General features: G+C 39.0%; 1 protein-coding gene across 1 annotated transcript in view; it reads right to left on the bottom strand.

Annotated features, from left to right (window-relative positions):
• RIC8B (RIC8 guanine nucleotide exchange factor B) overlaps positions 1 to 20214 on the bottom strand; it is a 122376-nt gene that overhangs the window by 74847 nt on the left and 27315 nt on the right. The window contains exon 3 of the mRNA XM_026454622.1: positions 3705 to 4313. Coding sequence (XP_026310407.1) covers positions 3705 to 4313 — 609 coding nt within the window. The remainder of the gene's footprint in view (positions 1 to 3704; positions 4314 to 20214) is intronic.

The raw sequence follows: 20214 nt of genomic DNA, 5'->3' as shown, positions 1-20214 counted from the left end.
AGTCGGTAGTTTGAGACCAGCCTGACCAACATGGAGAAATCCCATCTCTACTAAAAATACAAAATTAGCCAGGGGTGGTGGCGCATGTCTATAATCCCAGGTACTCGGGAGGCTGAGGCAGGAAAATAACTTGACCCAGGAGGCAGAGGTTGCGGTGAGCCAAGATTACATCATTGCACTCCAGCCTGGGCAACAAGAGGGAAACTCCATCTTAAAAAAAAAAGAAAGATACACACCAAAAGAGGCAAACAGTGCTTGGTGCAGTAGCTTACATCTGTAATCCCAACTACTTGGGAGGCTGAGGTAGGAGGATTGCTTGAGGCTACGAGTTCAGGACCAGCCTGAACAACATAGCAAGACCCATGTCTTAAAAGAATAAAAAACAGGTTGGGCATGGTGGCTCACGCCTGTAATCTCAGCACTTTGGGAGGCCGAGGCAGGCAGACCACAAGGTCAGGAGATCGAGACCATCAACACGGTGAAACTCCGCCTCTACTAAAAATACAAAAAACTTAGGGCGTGGTGGCAGGCACCTGTAGTCACAGCTACTCAGGAGGCTGAAGCAGGAGAAAGGCGAGAACCCGGGAGGTGGAGCTTGCAGTGAGCCGAGATCGTACGACTGCACTCCAGCCTGGGCAAGAGCGTGAGACTCCATCTCAAAAATAAATAAATAAACAAATAAATAAATAAATAAATAAATAAATAAATAATAATTAGCTGAGTGTGGTGGCCTGCACTTGTAGTCCCAGCTACTCGGGAGGATAGCTTGAGCACAAGAGTTTGAGGCTGCAGTGAGCTATGATCACACCACTGCATTCCAGCCTAGGCAACAGACAAGACCCTATTTCTTTAGTTAAAAAAAAGAGGCCAGGCGCAGTGGCTCATGCCTGTAATCCTAGCACTTGGGGAGGACGAGGCGGGTGGATCATGAGGTGAGGAGTTCAAGACCAGCCTGGCCAACATGGTAAAACGCCGTCTCAACTAAAAATACAAAATTAGCCAGGCATGGTGGCGCATGCCTGTAATCCCAGTTACTCTGGAGGCTGAGGCAGGAGAATTGCTTGAACCCGGGAGCCAGAGGTTGCAGTGAGCTAAGATTGCGCCACTACACTCCAGCCCGGGCGACAGAGCAAGACTGGCTCAAAAAAAAAAAAAAAAAGAAAAAAGTGCTTATCTTTTGAGTGGTGAGTTTACAGGTAATTTGTATTTTCTTATTGCTTATATGCCTTTTTCCTCGATATTATACAATGAGCATATATTATTTTCATAAAAAGGAAAATAACGTTTATTTTAAAAGTTGGATTCTTCTGTACCGCAAGTTTTCCATATCCTTTTATTTCAGTCACTGTTTTAAAATTCTGGCAATTCTTTAGGGGCTTGCCCAACTGAAGTAAACTGTCTTTTGTCTGACAATCAAGGAGCTACTAAAATCCAGGTAAATGGGCTCTTAGTAGCAAGTTTCTTTGTACTCTGGTCAAAGACTTTCTTTATGCCATGTTGTGGGTCCCTCACTAGAAAGTACCCTATGCTTTGGTCTCTGTCTTTCATACACTGTTTAACTTCCAAAAAATGTTCATCCCCCAATTTTTTATCCCCCGGTTTTTCAAATGGCTAAATCATTCTGTTTTCAGATCTCAGGAGACACCTTCGGAAAATTTCTCTTACTAAGTATTCTCAATCAATGCACTCTTTCTCTCCTAGCACTTAAGAGAATTTGAATTATATATGTGTTTACTGATTTATTACCTATCTCACCTAAAAAAACTGAAGTTTCATGAAGGCAAAGACAATGCCTATTCTTTGCCAAAATATTACACAATGCTCGGCATAATGTCTAGCAACTGACCATAAATATTCACTGACTGACAGATTGATTGGATGAATGAATGACTAAATGTCTGCTAAAAGTTGACTCTGGAAACTCATGAAGACATTCTTATCTAACTGGGTTGGCAAGAATCTTATTTTCAATAGTATTTAAATTTCTGAGCACTTCAATAATAGCCCAGAGTCACATTAAATGTATATATTTTATGATGGCTATATCAAGTGACTCCCAACAGGTACTAGGTCAGAGATACCCGCTCCAGGATTATGGATCCTTTTCATGTATCTTTTGGAGATTAAATATTCTATAACACAGAATGAGTATTTGCTACTTCAACATTTTCTAAAGCTTCTTCTAGCTCCGATATTACTTATAACTGAAGTACACTAATGAGGGATAATCTCAATATACTGATATTTATTACCTGTCATCCATTTCCTACATATACTGATGTGTAGTCACTGAATTTTAAACCCTTTTTTTGTCAGGAATCTGAACAGTGTGAGCTACTATTTTGGGTATAATTTAAATAATAGGGGGCTCTAACAATGGCAAACCAACAGTCTCAGGAGTTTAAAGTCTCAGATGGAGAACTTAAAAACCCCAAAACAAACAGCGTAAGAAAAATAACCATAGAAGGTACCAAATAAGCATAGAAACATACCATTTTAAATACTTCCAAATATTTGGTTTCAATGCATAAATGGAGCATGTGGGCTTTCCACATCTTTTCTTGCCAAGTCCAAGGAAAAACTGACCATACTACAGTCATCTAGAACAGCTGTTAGGACTGATATTCAAATATTTAGTTTCAAAATACAGACCTATTTGCGCTTTAAAACTCAGATGTCTGCATATTCCCACTATAGCACTGCACTGAGATAATCCCTTTAAAGTAGGCTGCTGGCAAAAACAGATCTTTACTCATGGGTGAGAAGTGTTTCAAATGTTAGCCGAAATCTTAAAGTCAATTGTCAAAAAAGACAATTTGCTCTGGCACCAAAATCTCTCTCTTTTTACAGTAGGGGCTGAATTTCAACAGTTATTTAAAGCTAAAAAGAGAGTAAATGTGACATGTTATGCTTCTAGAAGGAGGGAAAAAAGTTTATGTCTACTTCACTTAATTTGTTGACTTCCTTAAACTAAGTTTCCTATTTAGCATATTGTTCTTGTAGGTACTCAAATGTAAATCAAATCTGCCTCATTTTGGGTTGCTGAAGGGTCCAAGCCACAGTGAAGAAAGATCTTTGTTTAGAAATAAGTCAGGTGGTTTAAAATAACCTTCCCCACACTCTGGCATAATCAGCTTGTTTTCTAGAACTTATATATGAGCACAGATATCTAGTTGTGGTCCTACACCTCTGGTAATTATCTAACACTATAGAGAAACCCCCTGGAGACTGGGACGATAGGCATACACAGAGCATCTTCTACTCTCCTGAGCAGACACTAATTCTGGTTGATCAACTTCAACTGGCTTGACCTATCTTAACTTTCCTTTAAGATGGCAGCCACTGAAAATGCCTATAGCTTTATCAACCACATTGTTTTGCTTCCCCTCAAATCTTATCATTGAAACCTTATTCCTGAAAGAGGCACTCTTAAAAGAGAGAATAATGCAACTCAGAAAACTACATTTGGTAACTTACAAAACAGTAGTCCATTTTTATAACTATTCTGATAGGTGTTATCACACAAATGGAAAGAATAAGACTTACAATGGTTAAGAAGTACATCCTGGGTAATACAATTGCTTAATGGGAGAAGTGGGAACTTTTTCCATTTCCCAACTTGTATTCTTCTCTTGCAGGAAACTCTAGGGATGTCCCAGACCAATTAAATTCCAGGTAGATAAAAATAGCCTTCTCTGCCTTACCTCTTTATGCACCTTCCAACTGTCTACTGTCACATTGAAGAGAGCTTTGAGGGCCTCAATGGCACAGTCCGTCTCCTGAGGTGAGAGAGGAGGTCCATTATGGTCTATGGCCGATTCATACTCATCGGTCCACTTGATGCTAAAGGCACTTTCCAAGATCTGGGTTAGCAGCGGTAGTCCCTGGAGCTCATAGCGCAATTGTGACCTGATGTCGGTGTGCAAAAGTGACAGAAGGAAGAGCAAGCGCAAGTCAAAGCACTTAATGTCATTGATAAATTTCCGGTCCTTGCACTTTCTCAGGAGATTACAGAGCTTTGCAGCAAGATTAAGTTCCAGGCTGAGCTGCTGTGCCATCTGACTGTTGAACACTATATTACACAGACATTTTAATGACTCCACAATAACTGGGAACTCTGATACTTTCTCCAAAGAATCATCTAACTCATTTAGTTTGGCTAGTCGCAGCAGTATCTGCATATTTTCCTTAGTTGTTACAGGAACTAAAACCTTTTTGTCTCTGGAGAGAATGCGGAGTACTTCCAGGCACGACACTTGACATGTTGTTGGGATGTCCTTTATAAGGACTTTAAATATGCCTTCACAGAGTTTCTGAAAAACAAGAAGAGTATGCAAAAATCATTATTTGGCTCGAATGACTTAACACAGAATGTTTCTCTACCAATGTATTTAACAACAGTTAAAAATCCAGATAGAAAAGGTTTTTATTATTTTTTAAATCACGGAATGTTAGAGGCTGAAATATAAGGTCACCATCAGGATGGAAGACAATCAGTTTGAATCATAGCTGTTCCCTTCCCAGAAATAAAGATTAACGCCTCAAGAATTGGTTCCTATTTGTCCAGAGTATAGGCACTTGCAAAAAGATTTAAAGAAGTATGCATTTCTGCTGAGTTTTAGTTGTGCTATTGCTTCTGAATTTATAGTTCTTTAGCAGCAGTCCCATGTTTCAGAAACCCTAGAACCCCCTTTAGCTAAGATCTAATAATATTTAATCATCAAACAACCCCACAGAAGAACTTCTGCTGACAAACTGATAAAAAATTATTCCAAGTGTTAGGTTCCAAATACAGTTGAATTAGCATATATTACGCCTTGAGCCAATTGCAAAAAGGTGATTCCTCCTAGTATATAAACTACAGCAAAAAGTTCCCATTGGATGGGCAAATTATTAAAAAGCATACATAGCTTGGGAAGCTCAGATTGTGTACAGATTTTAGCTTTCTTTTGTTCTCTTGCCGTAGGACACAGATTGTACAAATATATGCAGTAGTTCTGGTTCCAAACCTTGCTATCAATATCTCAAAAACAATTCTAGAATGAACCCAAATATCTTTATTTCCTAAAAAGGTTTTTTTAATGCCATTGCCAGATTTAAGGATCACTGACCATTCCCTGAAAATTCAAAGTCAGCTTTCTTCTCTACGAACTGCAGGTCTGGGTCTGTCAAGCTTACCCTTACATGTGAGGCAAGCAGCTATAACTACCCCATTGCTGAACATTTCTGTACTCCCTTACATCTTATAAAAACAACTACTACTACTACCAACATAAGATTTTACAAAATTTCTATTCATCTGTCATTAGACTTAACTCTTTAATAAAAAGAGGCTGCCTGTGGGTCACATTATAATCTTGTCAGGAAACCTAGGCTATGTGCACATAGTCATCAGCTACAAAAATGCCCATTTTAAATGTAGTCATCCCTTGGTATCTGTGTGGGATTGATTCCAGAACCCTCTGCAGACAATAAAATCCATAGATACTCAAGTATCTTATATAAAATGGTATAGAAGGATGGGCACGGTGGCTCATGCCTATAATCCCGGCACTTTGGGAGGCTGAGGAAGGTGGATCACAAGGTCAGGAGATCGAGACCATCCTGGCTAACATGGTGAAACCCCATCTCTACTAAAAATACAAAAAATTAGCTGGGCATGGTGGCACGTGCCTGTAATCTCAGCTACTTGGGAGGCTGAGGCAGGAGAATCACTTGAACTAGGGAGTTGGAGGTTGCAGTGAGCCAAGATCGTGCCACTGCACTCCAGCCTGGCAACAGAGCGAGACTGTCTCAAAAAAAAAAAAAAGGCATAGTATTTGCATATAACCTATGCACTTCTTCCTGTATACTTTCAGTCATCACTAGATTATTTATAATATCTAATACAATGTAAATGCTATGTAAATGGTTGTATTATTTAAGGAATAATGACAGAAAAGTTTGTCTGTACATGTTCAATACAGACACAACTATCCTTTTTTTCCTTGAGTATTTTCTTTTCTTTTTCTTTTTTTGAGACGGAGTCTGGTGCTCTGTCGCCCAGGCTGGAGTGCAGTGGCCGGATCTCAGCTCACTGCAAGCTCCGCCTCCCGGGTTTACGCCATTCTCCTGCCTCAGCCTCCCGAGTAGCTGGGACTACAGGCGCCCACCACCTCGCCCGGCTAGTTTTTTTGTATTTTTTAGTAGAGATGGGGTTTCAACATGTTAGTCAGGATGGTCTTGATCTCCTGACCTCGTGATCCGCCCGTCTCGGCCTCCCAAAGTGCTGGGATTACAGGCTTGAGCCACTGCGCCCGGCCTCCTTGAGTATTTTCAATCTACAATTGATTAAATCCATAGATGCAGACTGCACGATACCGAGGGATGATTGTATTACGTTCTTTAAATAGATGTGGAAAGGAACTTTATCTGATAAGCCAAAAAAAATTTTCATAACATTGTCAGTTATATCCCTGCCATACCTGGTAATTAGAAAGGACTTTCTTTTAATATTTTAATATCATTGTTAAAGTACTTTTTTTGAATGTAGTTTGGGGATAGCAGAAAGTATAATGTGCCCATTATTAAAAGTATACAGAACAGGGAAAATTTTCTCCATATTTAGACCTTTCACATTCAAGACAAAAAAAATACATTCTACATACTACTTCATATGTGGTCTATTCCTGGGGGTGGAGTCAGATCACCTTTGTTTCCACACAATTTCATTCAAGAAGGAAATATCTACCTTCCTCCTTAAGTTGGGAAGCATGTAATAAGGTATTATAAAATATTACGTTTGTGAATTTGGAGTTCTACATATCTAACAGCACACAAATATCTTTCTTCCATTCTAAACCAAAAATAACAGCAACAATAAAATTAAAAAGAAAACCTATGGGCAATATGGCACCTTTCTTCCTAATAACTTCAGACTCAGGAAAGAAAAAGAGCAGAGCCTGAAGACAAATTGGAATAGCCAGGGCTATACATAAACCAAATGGACTGAGAAACTCTGGGACATGAAAGAGATTAAAAGTGCCTACAAAATTTATAGTTAAAAACTGCTTCATCTAAAAGCTTGTAGAATATCATCTAGCAAGCAAAGACAAGATTTTTTTACACAGTTTTTAATCACGGTTGTTCTTGAACATACCATTTCTCACTACAGACCTACCTCACATGGTGACTGTTGCACAGTTTTTTGCTACATCTCTTGAAAAGTAATACCACTTTTTGGACAATGACTCTCTTTTTTTAAATTACAATTTTTAGAACCAAAAACACGTAAAAAACAATGAAAGTGATATTTAATCAACATACTTAATGCTTTACTCAATACAGTCATTTCTATTTAAAGAATATTATCAGGAACAAATAAAAGTGGTTGAAGAGGCAGCATTCTTTATAGTTCTTCTGTCTGTTGAGTTTGTGTACTACTTCCATGTTTCAAAGGTGCTCTTGTATTTCCCCTTTATTTTGCCTTATCAGTACTTTTCTGTGCTGTAACTATTTAAGTTGATTTTACTCTTCCTAAAACATGCTCTGCTCTCCTCAAACACCTTTCATACCTCCCTGCTGCCCACAGAACGTTGTTGAAATGGGCCTAGTTTCCCCTTTTCTACTGTTGTCTGATACACACAACGCAAACACACACTGTTTCTTCTTCAGATCTTCCAAATTGACCCCCTGACCATGATACCTCCTGGGTATTTCCTCCACTGTTCCTTCAGCACGGTATGCCCTGCCACCACATCTACCCATCAAGGATTGCCAAAAACTTTTTAGTAATTTGCTCCTGAACTGAAATCCTATAGTGGACTTTAATGGTGGTTCTCAAACTTCATCATGCATCATAATCACCTAAAGGGCTTTTAAAAACAGACAGTTGCACCTCATCCCTAGAGTTTCTGATGCAGTAGGTCCAGGATGAGGGTCCAGAAATGGGACTTTTAACAGTTCCTAGTTGATGCTACTGCTGGTCCAGAATCCACAATGTGAGGACCACTGAACTATGATTAACAATGCACTGACATAATTTGGACGTTAGGGTCAAGGGTTAACTGAGAATACCTGACCAGATGAACACAGAAAAGCAGGCAGACTTGAAAGCCATTAGCACATTACCTTGACTTCTCCTTCGCTGCCATGTGCTAAAGATGTGTAAGGGCGGCAGGGACAGGAATGAGATGTCATTTTCTATTGTCACATCACTTTTCTGAACTATAATGTAAAAAACTGCCAAAGGTGGGAGGCACATTACTGTTTAAGGTCAGTGATCCTGGGCTTGAAATTTGTTCAACCTACCATGCACTCTAAAACCAAATCAGTGTGGTAATTAAGAGCAGAAGTTCTGAATTTAAATTGTTTATATTCAAATCTTGGCTCTTCTTCTGAACAATTGTGGCCCTGGCAAGCTACTTGTCTCTGGACCTCGTTTACTGCAAGAATTAAATGAGATCATGCATGTACAACAAATAGGGCAGTGCCTGGCAAGTGATAAATGTTCAGTACAGGTTATCTGTTACACATTATTATCAGGTAAAATGTCAAAGTCCTCAGTTTGGCACTGAAGATCTGCTAACCTGCTCTGAGTTTTCTTTCATGCTATTCTTATCAAATTTTCCTCTTTAGCTATATTCCTTTCCAAATTATCTCATATTGAGCTTTTTTGCTTTGTTACAGCCTCCCTCTACGCATCAGTCCTTTTCCTTTTCTATTTAAGTTTTAGCAATTCTCGAAGGCTCAGCTTAAAACCCATTTTCAACATAAAAATTTCCCTAATCACTTCAGACCTCAACATTCTTCCTTTCTAAGGGATACCTCAACCACAAATCTGTAGCAATCATTTGGTGCTTAGCACATCCATCCTGTTAGTTTTCTTTTTATGAGTTTGCCTCAACTACTAAAAATTCTCTGAAGGTGGAAGGGACATCTTTTTCACAAGAGAAGAAAATGTATTGTAGTGGCTTTTAAATCAAAGACCTGAGTTTAATACCTGGGTTTGCCACTGTGTGACTTTTTTTTTTTTTAACCAGTTGTATGATTTAGACACTTCTTAGTCTCTGTTTCCCATTTTTAAAAAATGGGAGGCCAGGCATGGTGGCTCACACCCATAATCCCAGCACTCTGGGAGGCTGAGGCGGGTGGATCAAAAAAAAAAAAGGGGGGAGGGGAATAACATTCATATCTCACAGGGATGTTATAAAATACACGCTGGGACATAATAAGCACTCTTTAATGGTGACTATTATTACGTTTTATTTCTTCTTAATCTTGCAGAGCAACTAGAACATAATAAGCACCTTCTCCCTAACCTGAAATAAATTAAGTGAAGAAGTTCCCTAAATCTCAAGCATTAGTAGAGGTCTTTTAATAATGTCTTGACATTTCCCCTAAGAAGGAAAGAAAGTAGTAGACGCTATTCTTGTGACTGTATTGGTAGGGTGATTCATCCCCCTGGGTAAAAGTCTTTTCACAGAAGTAGCAGAAGGTATGCACCTTCATACAAAGTTCCTTTTTCTGAAGAGTTTAAGTTACTTACATGTATATGCTCTTTAAAATACAGAATAAAACTATTAAAGAAAATAGAAAAAAAATCCTTAATTATATGAGCTGGTATATTTTATACACAGTGGACAGAAGGCTTGGTCCTTAGTTAATTTACTTGATTTTCAGTAACATGCATTATTACTTTAACACACAGGTATGATCATCATGTGCACATAATTTTGCTTCCTAACTTTTAAATATAACATAATAAGCATTTTTCATATTGCTAGAGTCCTTGTAAAACATACTTTTAAATGGATGCAGTATTAAATATGACTCCTGTTCTCAACAAATCTGTAGCATGAAATGCAGCAGAATCCAGAAAGAACAATGTTAGTTTACCATTAAAAGAATTATAATTATAGCACATGTGGAGTATGTTTTAATCAAACTGCTTAGGATCAGAAGAAGTGTTTTGGATTTCTTTGGATTTTGAAATATTTGCATTATACTTACTTGGTTGCGCAGCCCAAATCTAAAATCCTGTAATGAGCATTTCCTTTGAATATCATGTCAGCACTCAAAAAAGTTCCAAATTATGCCCTGTCATTTGCAACAACATGGATGGAACTGTAGGACATTATGTTAAGTGAAATAAACCAGGCACAGAAAGACAGGTATTGCATGTTCTCACTCATATATGGAAGCTAAAAAAAAAAGATCTAATGGAGATAGAGAGTAGAATGATGGCCACCAGAGGCTGAGAAGGGTAGTGGAGATGGCTTGGGGGTGGATGTGGAGGGGTTGGTTAATGGGTACAAAAATACCATTAGATAGAAGGAATAAGATCTAGCGTTCAGTAGCCCAACAGGTCAATTACAGTTACCAATAATTTATTGTCTATTTCAAAAGAACTAGAAGAACAGAACTGGAATGTTCCTAACACAAAGAAATGTTAAATGTTTGAGAGGATGGATACCCCAATTACCCTGATTTGATCATTACACATTGTGTATACTTGTGTCAAAGTATCACATGTACCCTATAAATAGGTATTTTTTCTTTTTAGTTTTGAATTTTGGAGATTTCAGGTTTGAGGATTTGGGATGTGTAACCTGTAATATATTTTGCTTATGTGCTTTACAGTTTACAAAAAACTTTTATATTTCTCAATCTAAGAAATGCTTATTGAATGCTTACTGCACAATTCTTTCTTTTTTTTTTTTTTTTTTTGAGATAGAGTCTTCTCTGTCTCCTAGGCCGAAGTGCAGTGGCACAATCTTAGTTCACTGCAACCTCCGTCTCCAGAGTTTAAGCAATTCTCCTGTCTCAGCCTCCTGAGTAGCTGGGATTACAGACACACACCACCACGTCTGCCTAATTTTTGTATTTTCAGTAGAGACGGAGTTTCGCCATGTTGGCCAGGCTGGTCTCGAACTCCTGACCTCAGGTGATCCTCCCACCTCGGCCTCCCAAAGTGCTGGGATTACAGGCCTGAGCCACCACGCCCGGCCCCACCACACAATTCTTAAAACGTTAAGATTGCCTGGAGCCACTTGGCTAAGAAATACAAGGTCAGGACTCAATCCAGATCATCTGATTCCAATGTAATTTCCACTGTAAATTATGATCATACCATAGCTGTCTCCAATTTATTGTGATTTTGAGCATGTCACTTTATTAAGCCTTTTGTTTCCCTCCACACCATGCATTAAAACTAAATGCCCTCTAAGGCAAACTTCTTTGAGCTCCAGAATAGTAGGCTTTTTTTCCACTCTGAATCGATAAAACAAGGATCATCTTTGGCTTAGTTATGAAACAAAATAGGCTATGAAGCATATGTGAGCATTCAAATGATCTATCAAGATTTATATACTATCTTAAGAGGTGATTTCTAAAACTATTAAAAAATTGAAAATTTTATACATAAAGAAAATGTCTTTGTTTAAAAGATTGATACCACAGTTCATCTACTAGACTCTGGTAATCCAAAACAGGTTGTTAGAAAACACTTTTGAGGCAAGTGCTACTTAGAAGAGTTGTCTATTGATCAGTGCCAGTTCACCAACTCCTTGTTGCTAGGTCATGTTGACATAGGTACGTAAGGTGAGACAGGCATAAAGAACAGTATACATTTAGAAACTTTCATAGTAATTTGATGATTCTTTCTTTTAGTGATTAATTTGTATTGCATTTTAGAAAAGTATTGGCCTACTGCAAATTAGAGAAAAACAAACAAGAACTTAATCCTTCATCACAAATAATTTGAGAAGCACTGTTCTAGACAATACTTCTTATCCTTTATAAGTTTTCTTCAACTATATAAGGTAGTAAAACTGAGATACCAGAGTAATAAATAAATAATATAAAGCTTCATAAATACAGTGTCCCTCAGTGTTCTCAGAAGGCTAGTTCCAGGACCCCCATGGATATCGAAATCCATAGATGTTCAAGTCCCTAATATAAAACAGTATATAGTACTTGCATACAACCTTTGCACAACCTCCCATATACTTTAAATCACCTCTAGACTATTTATAATACCGAAAACAATGTAAATGCTGCGTAAATTGTTATACTGTATTTTTTATTTGTATTTTTTACTGCTATATCATTGTTTTGGGGGGTTTTTCCCCTAATTTTTTTTTTTTTTTTTTTTTTTGCGATAGAGGCTCGCTCTGTTGCCCAGGCTAGGGTGCAGTGGTGTGATCTCAGCTCACTGCAACCTCCACCTCCCAGGTTCAAGTGATTCTCCTGCCTTAGCCTCCTGAGTAGATGGGATTAAAGGCACGCACCACCATGCCCCACTAATTTTTGTATTTTAGTAGAGATGGGGTTTCACCATGTTGGCCAGGTTGGTCTCGAACTACTGACCTCAGGTGATCCGCCTGCCTTGGTCTCCCAAAGTGCTGGGATTATAGGCGTGAGCGCCCAGGCTCCCCTAAATATTTTTGAACTCTGCTGGTTGAATCTATGGATACAGAGGGTTGACTGTAGGTTTATCTAACAGTTTGTTAGACACTGTGATGGAAACTGATAGTTGTCCACCAAAACCCATTGTCCTTTTCTCATGCAGTAACAACTGTGGCAAGGCCCATGGCTACCTAGCTACATCACATTCCCTAGTTGTTCTTCACTGCTGTGTGATGGAGCTCTTGCCAGTAGAATGAAAGTGTACAGACATGATCTATGCCATTTCCAGGTCTGGCTCTTTGAGACAGTGGGTATGACTTCTCCACTGTCTTATCCCCTTCTATAGTCTAAACCTAAAAGTGGCAGTCCAGTCTAGGTTAAGACAATGCTCAGATGGTGAAGCATGACTTGACAACTTGAAAGGAAACCAGGTCCCTGAATAAATTAATAAAGCAGAGCCATTCACTGCCTGAATGATTATCTCAGAACTATTACTTGAGAAGGTAATAAACACCCACATTTTGTAAACCACTTCTATCTTGAGGTCCCTTTGTTAAAACAACTTAGCTTTAACCTAAATATAATACAGCTTTGAAATATGGTATCCCATCAATGTACCACACAGAAACTCAACTGTGCCATCATTCCATGAGCAACAGATATCATAGTTTACCTCAAGGACTAAGCAACTGCTTTCGATATCTAATATCAGGATCTAGGCCAACTTGTCCTAGTTGTGCCGTGGCTGCTTTGTATATACATTTTCTTATCTACTTGGCCATCTATCAAGAATTTACCAAGTTATTTTCTACCAAAATATCCTGTTAATTTCCCTTTAATAAATCCAATGTGGTGAGACTTCTAAGGAACTTAAAGTGGAACAGAGGAGAATTACAAAGAAACACAAGATATGGATCAATATGATAAGTGCACTGAATAGATCTAAGCAAGAATTTATCTGCCTCAACATAACTGACATCCTGGATTGGATAATTCTTTGTTTTGGGAGTCTGTTCTGTGCATTGTAGGGCATTTGGTAGTACCGTTGGCCTCCACCCACTAGATGCCAGTAATATTCCCATTACCCAGTCATCACAATAAAAAATGTCTCCAGAAACTGCCAAATGTCTCCTGAGGAGAAAACCTACCCTATTCCCATGAAGACCACTGATTTAAACATAAAATATTATGGCAATAAAAATCTAAGGCACCTAATCCAGTCTCATGGGAGATAATTAAACCAATTCAGGGAAAAGTTTCCTAAGGAAGTATCATTTAAAATGACACTTGAAAGGTACAGGTTTAATTTCCATTCAATCCTTTAACAAATATTCTCAGTACCTGCCATATTCAAGGCATTGTGTTAGGTGATGGGTACACAGTGTGAACAGAGATATAATTCTGGTGCTAAAATGTTAAGCAAATATAAGGGAAATTAACAGGATATTTTGAAAGCAAATAACTGGGGAAAATATCAACTTTAGATAGAGTTATATTTAGGCCAAGTTCTGATAGTGAGAAACTGCTAAATGTGCAAAGAGTAGAAGAAAGAATAGTAGCCAGGCGTGGTGGCTCACGCCTGTAATCCCAGCACTTTGGGAGGCTGAAGCGGGTGGATCATGAAGTCAGGAGATCGAGGCCATCCTGGCCAACATGGTGAAATCCTGTCTCTACTAAAAATACAAAAAAATTAGCCGGGTATGGTGGCATGTGCCAGTAGTCCCAGCTACTCAAGAGGCCGAGGCAGGAGAATCACTTGAACCTGGGAGACGGAGGTTGCAGTGAGCCAAGATCGCACCACTGTACTCCAGCCCGGGTTACAGAGCGAGACTCTGAGGAAAGAGGAAAGAGGGAAGACGGAAGGGGAAGAGAAGAGGGAGGGAGGCAGGGAAGGAAGGGGGAGAGGGCGGGAGAGGGAGAGAGAAAGAAAAAAAAAGAGAGAGAGAAGGAGGGAAGGGAAGGGAAGGGGAAAAGAAAAAAGAAAGAGAGAAAGAACAGTATAGACAGAGCCTGGTTTGTTTAAGGTCCTGAAAGCTAAGGTGGGTGATGTTGGAGGCAGAGTGCTGTGAGATGAAACTGGAAAGTAAGCAAGGACCAGGTCATGTGGCGTCTTACAGGCCATGATAAGATCAGACTTTACTTTTTAAACACTATGAAAAGTCACTAAAGGAGTTTATGTAAAAGAGAGATATAATCCAATTAAATGATTTTTAAAAAATCACCATCACTGTGTGGAAAACGGGTTGGACTGGAACAAACATACTTTCAACCAGAGTGGTAGCAGTGGAGAGGGAGACAAGTGAACAGATTTGGTATGTATTTTAGAGGGAAAATTGATAGGACTTACTATTTGTGGGGGAGAGGGAAGTTTCTGGCTTAAGCCAACATAGTACCATTTATTGAGAAGGGGATGACTGGGGAAAGAACAGGTTTGGAGGAAAAATCTGTAAGGTCACATTAAGTTTGTGGAAGCTGAATGTATATGGCTGGAGCCCTAAGCAGCCATCAGGGTTATCTATGCTTTCTATATGAATAAGGGCATTCTTAAGTTACAAAAGTGGATGAGATTGCCTAGAGAAAAACATACAGAGAAAATGGGGACTAAAAGCCACGAAAGATGCTACCACTCAGGGGCTGTGGAGAAGAAAAACTGATAAAGGAGGTAAAGAGGTATTAGCAAGAGGAAATTTAGGAGTGTGGCGTTCTGGAACACAAGACGGCAGAAAATATTTTATGGAGGGAATGGTCAACTGTTTGAAATGCAGATGAAAGGTCAAATAGCATAAAGACCTGGCAATGCTAGATCACAAATGGCCTTGATAAAAACAGTTTCTGGGGACCGGCGTGGTGGCTCACGCCTGTAATCCCAGCACTTTGGGAGGCCGAGGCGGGTGGATCACCTGAGGTTGGGAGTTTGAGGCCAGCCTGGCCAACATGGAGAACCCCTGTCTCTACTAAAAATACAAAAAATTAGCCAGGCATGGTGGCACATGCCTGTAATCCCAGTTACTCGGGAAGCTGAGGCAGAAGAATCGCTTGAACCTGCGAGGCGGAGGTTGCAGTGAGCCGAGATCACACCATTGCAATCCAGCCTGGGCAGCAAGAGCGAAACTCCATCTCAAAACAAACAAACAAAAAGTTTCTGAAGAGTAACTGGGAGGTAAAAAAGAGAGAGAAGTAGATACCTTTCAAGATGTTACTGTAAGACAAACAGAGAAATGGGCTGACAGTAAGAGGAAATGTAAGGTCAACAAAGGCTGTTCTTTCTTTTTTAAAGAGAAAATATACTAGCCCATGTTTATATGAGAAGAATGAAGAGTCTGGAATTAATCCAGAAGAAAATGGGGAACTTACTGCAGAGTATTAAGCAGGAAAATGACATTAGATTTGTATTTTGGAAACATCACTCTGCTGTTAATGTGGAAAATGAGTAAGAAAGGGGGAGCAGGACCAGAAGCAAGGCAGTTAAGTGGTTGTTGCAGTAAGAGAGATAGATGATGGAGGGCTGAACTAAGGCAGTGGTAATGAAACTGGGAAAATTACAGAGGTTTTTTTGTTGCTGCTGTTTTTGTTTTTTTTTTTTTTTTTTTTTTGAGACAGGGTGTCACTCTGTCACCTAGGCTGGAGTGCAGTGGTGCCTTTATGACTTACTGCAGTCTCGACCTCCTGAGCTCAAGTGATCTTCCTCACCTCCCAAAGTGCTGGGATTACAGGAGTGAACCATGGCGCCCAGCAGAGAAAAGATTTTAAGGGTGTAGAATTGACTGAACAATTTGATGGAATGGTAGGTCAAGAACGAAGAAGAAAGAGGAGGCAAGGAACCTCATAGATTTCTAACTTGTATAACTTGGTTGATGGTGGTATCTTTTACTTCTGAGATAGGTGACTTGCTTCCTAAAGTTGGCAGCAAAAAGAAAATGCTGCTGCCTGGTAGACATTTCTCTTTAACTATCTCATGGTAGATACCCGGAATAAAACACATCCAAACACATTAACTAGGAAGGGGACCAATCCCCCATAACTCACCTTTCTAAAACTCACATTCAACTACTTATTGTCAGAATATCCTTGATCGAGGCACCATAATCTACTCTCTAATGTCTGTCCAAACTTCTGTGCCTTTTCTCATGTTACTTCCTGTATTCAAAACGTCCTCCCAATCTTCTTAAATCACTCCTCCTTTCAAATCAAATGCTGTCTTTTTCACCATCCCCCAGCAGGAAGTAATCCCTTCCACCTCTAAGTCCAGAATACTTAATCTGTAGCACTTTTATAGCACTTAAGCCTCTGACCTTGAATTATATTTACGGAGAGTTATCTCTTTTATCAGCTTTGGCGGGGGCAGGGTCTAACATATTTCTCAAAGATGCTGTCAAATATGTTGAATATTTACAAACATACACACTACGGTATGACATCTTCAAAGCACTGTGTGCTATAGAATATTATTTCCAAACATTTAATAGGTTATTAAAGCTGTGGATTTGATTCCCAGCTGCCACTTACTTCAGTTGTATGACTTTAAGTTGACCAATTTCTTTATTTCCTTACCTATAAAATTGGTATAATAGTACCTACTTGAGGCCAGGCATGGTGGCTCATGCCCAGCACTTTGGGAGGCTAAGGTGGGCGGATCACCTGAGGTCAGAAGTTCAAGACCAGCCTGGCCAACATGGTGAAACCCCGTCTCTACTAAAAATGCAAAAATTAGATGGGCGTGGTAGTGGGCGCCTGTAATCCCAGCTACTCATGAGGCTAGGGCAGGAGAATCGCTTGGGACCAGGAGGTAGAGGTTGCAGTGAGCAGAGCACTCACTGCCACAGCACTCCAGCCTAGGTGAGAGAGTGAGACTCTGTCTCAAAAAAAAAAAAAAAAAAAAAAAGAAAGAAAGAAAGAAAAAAAAAGTACCTACCTCATAGGGTTGTTGAGGGAATTAAATGAGATGATGTGTATGTGCTGCCCTAGAATTAAGTCAATAAATGTTACTTATCATTATAACTACAATACATATGCCACATATAGTATTATCACATGTTTTAATAAGAAGCTACAAGGTATAATAGAGAGAATGTAAGTTGGTTATGACTGCTAATTATTATTTGTGAGATCTGGATAAGTTACTTGGTTTCTCTGAGCTTTAGTCTCATTACCTATAAAATGGGGATAATACTCTTTCTATTACAATGTTGTTTTATTAAATAAAATGATGGTACACAGTAAGAGTTAAAATTTTACATTTTTAAGAACAATACCTATAATTAAAGATCTTAACCAATAGCAACATTTTAAAGGTGGCTTGTTTTTCTAATTGAAACAAGCCCACATGTAGAAGTGACATAGTTTTCTCTCCAACATTAGTGTTTCTCAAAAGGATTTAATGGGCTGAGGGTTTAGAAATCTTTACTATTAGTTGTTGAAATTCAGATAAAGATGAATAGATTAATTAAAATAAAAATGGGCCAACAATTGAATACACTGAAACAAAGGGGAACAGAGAAAGTGAAAAACTGCAAAAGACAAGGAATAATGTTTGTGTTATTTACAAGAAACAGGAAAATGCAGTAACTTTGCAGTACCAGCTGGAAAAAAGGGCAGGATACACACACATTACAAGCATTGAGTTCAACTTGTTAGTAACCCTAGGATAACTTCAGTCTAGAAACGAGCTGAACAGTCAAACAAAATGTGTCCAATTTCTTGAATCAGAATGTTAAGAGAAGTCGCTATAATGATCACTTACCATTAACAAACACTAGCAGTACAAAAGAGTCTATAAAAATGGGTTTTGTAGGCAAATAAGCTTGGGAAACTTATAAGGCATACCAAACTACTAAAGATTCTCCCATGTATTATGGAAAAGAAACTTCTTTTTTTTTTTTTTTTTTTTTTTTGAGACAGGGTATCATCACTGTCACCCATGCTGGAGAGCAATGGCATGATCATAGCTCACTATAACCTCGAACTCCTGGGCTCAAAGGATCCTCCTGCCCCAGTCTCCCAAGTAGCTAGGAATAGCGGTACAATTAACTGTGTTCAGCTATTTTTTTTTACTTTTAGAGACAGGGTCTTGCTACGCTGCCCAGGCCGGTTTCAAACTCTAGGCCTTAATTAAGCAATCCCCTCACCTTTGCCTCCCAAAGTGCTGGAATTGCAGGCTTGAGCCACTGTGCCCAGCCCTGTTTATTTTTTTAAAACTGATATTTCCTTACTTTGACCACAGAACCCTTTAAAAAAATAACACCTATTAACATACTCAGGACAAGAGGATATCCTTCTCATTTTATATATATGAAAACTGACTCCCAGATAGGCTAAATGATTTGCTTAATGTAGCAGAGAATGCTACAGTGGGAAAGGGGACTCAAATTCTTATTTGACTCAGTCCTACTCTCTTTTACTGGTATGTAGTAATACACAAGAACTAAAACAAAAATGAGTGTTCCTAACATTAAAAGCAATTCTGGGCTAAACTAGGCCAGTGAAGGGAATTTCTGAGAACAGATTTTTGTTTTCCTTAAATAAACAGACCTAAATCCTTAAACATGGTTCTACTTTAAAAAAAAATTCTCGGCCGGGCGCGGTGGCTCAAGCCTGTGATCCCAGCACTTTGGGAGGCCGAGACGGGCAGATCACGAGGTCAGGAGATCGAGACCATCCTGGCTAACACAGTGAAACCCCGTCTCTACTAAAAAATACAAAAAACGAGCCAGGCAAGGTGGCGGGCGCCTGTAGTCCCAGCTACTCAGGAGGCTGAGGCAGGAGAATGGCATAAACCCGGGAGGCGGGGCTTGCAGTGAGCTGAGATCCGGCCACTGCACTCCAGCCTGGGCGACAGAGCGTGTTAGCCACGTGCTTGAATTATACTCACTTGAATCTACCAGTACTCTTATAGTGATGGGATAGACCCTAATCTTAAAATAGGTTATGCATATTCATCTGGGAGATGTGGCCCAGTACCAGGGATACTTAAAGTCACAGGATAATTTTGGTACGTATTCTTTAACCACTATTTTACTAAAAGATTTATTTGGGATAGGGGATTTCTACATGAAAATAAACAAATGCATTATAAATCACATTACATAAGTTACATGGATTTTTAAGATAAAAAATGAGATGTCAAAGGAATTTTTGTAGTTAAGGCAGGCTCCCTTGGATGATGTTTCCCTGGCCTATCAAGGTTATGTCTACACTCTTCTGTGATGAACGTCACTGGATACATATTCCACAAGGATCTAATTTTAGTTCTTAACTGGAGCTGAAGGTCAGCCACCTAAATCTGATAGTTCTTAACTACTGCCCTCTGTATACAGCATGTGTATGTAGCAGGGAACAAGAGGTGCATGTGTACATGCAGAAGATGAGGGTGATATTAAATTCTAAAATAAGCTTACTATAATTGTAGCTGGGACAATGTTGTCAGTTCCACAAGACGGACCTATTCAAAAACTGTAAACCACAAAAATACTAAATAGTTAATGATTTATTGCTAGAATTTTAAAATATGCTTCTAATAAAGGTTCTGGAAGGATTCTAGGGGTCAAATTTGAATTCTTTATAAAAAGCTAACATGGACGTCTTCTAAAATGAATACTCACGCAGCTGAGTTCATGTAAAAGCTTATTATATACACTTCAGGGTTTTTCCTACTTGTAATATGGAAGGCAATGGTAATTCTCATTTTGTATTTAATGGATACTGTCGCTGAATGAGGCTGTATCTCACTTCCTAAATTTCATCTCTAACTTCCTTTCCTGCACGTGTACATTTTTCAGTAATACAATCAATGTTATGTTATATATCACGGTGATCTGTCAAAAAAACTGA

The sequence above is a fragment of the Piliocolobus tephrosceles genome, chromosome 10 (assembly GCF_002776525.5).
Source record: "Piliocolobus tephrosceles isolate RC106 chromosome 10, ASM277652v3, whole genome shotgun sequence".
Classification (NCBI taxonomy): domain Eukaryota; kingdom Metazoa; phylum Chordata; class Mammalia; order Primates; family Cercopithecidae; genus Piliocolobus; species Piliocolobus tephrosceles.
This window is presented reverse-complemented; position numbering and strand designations above follow the sequence as displayed.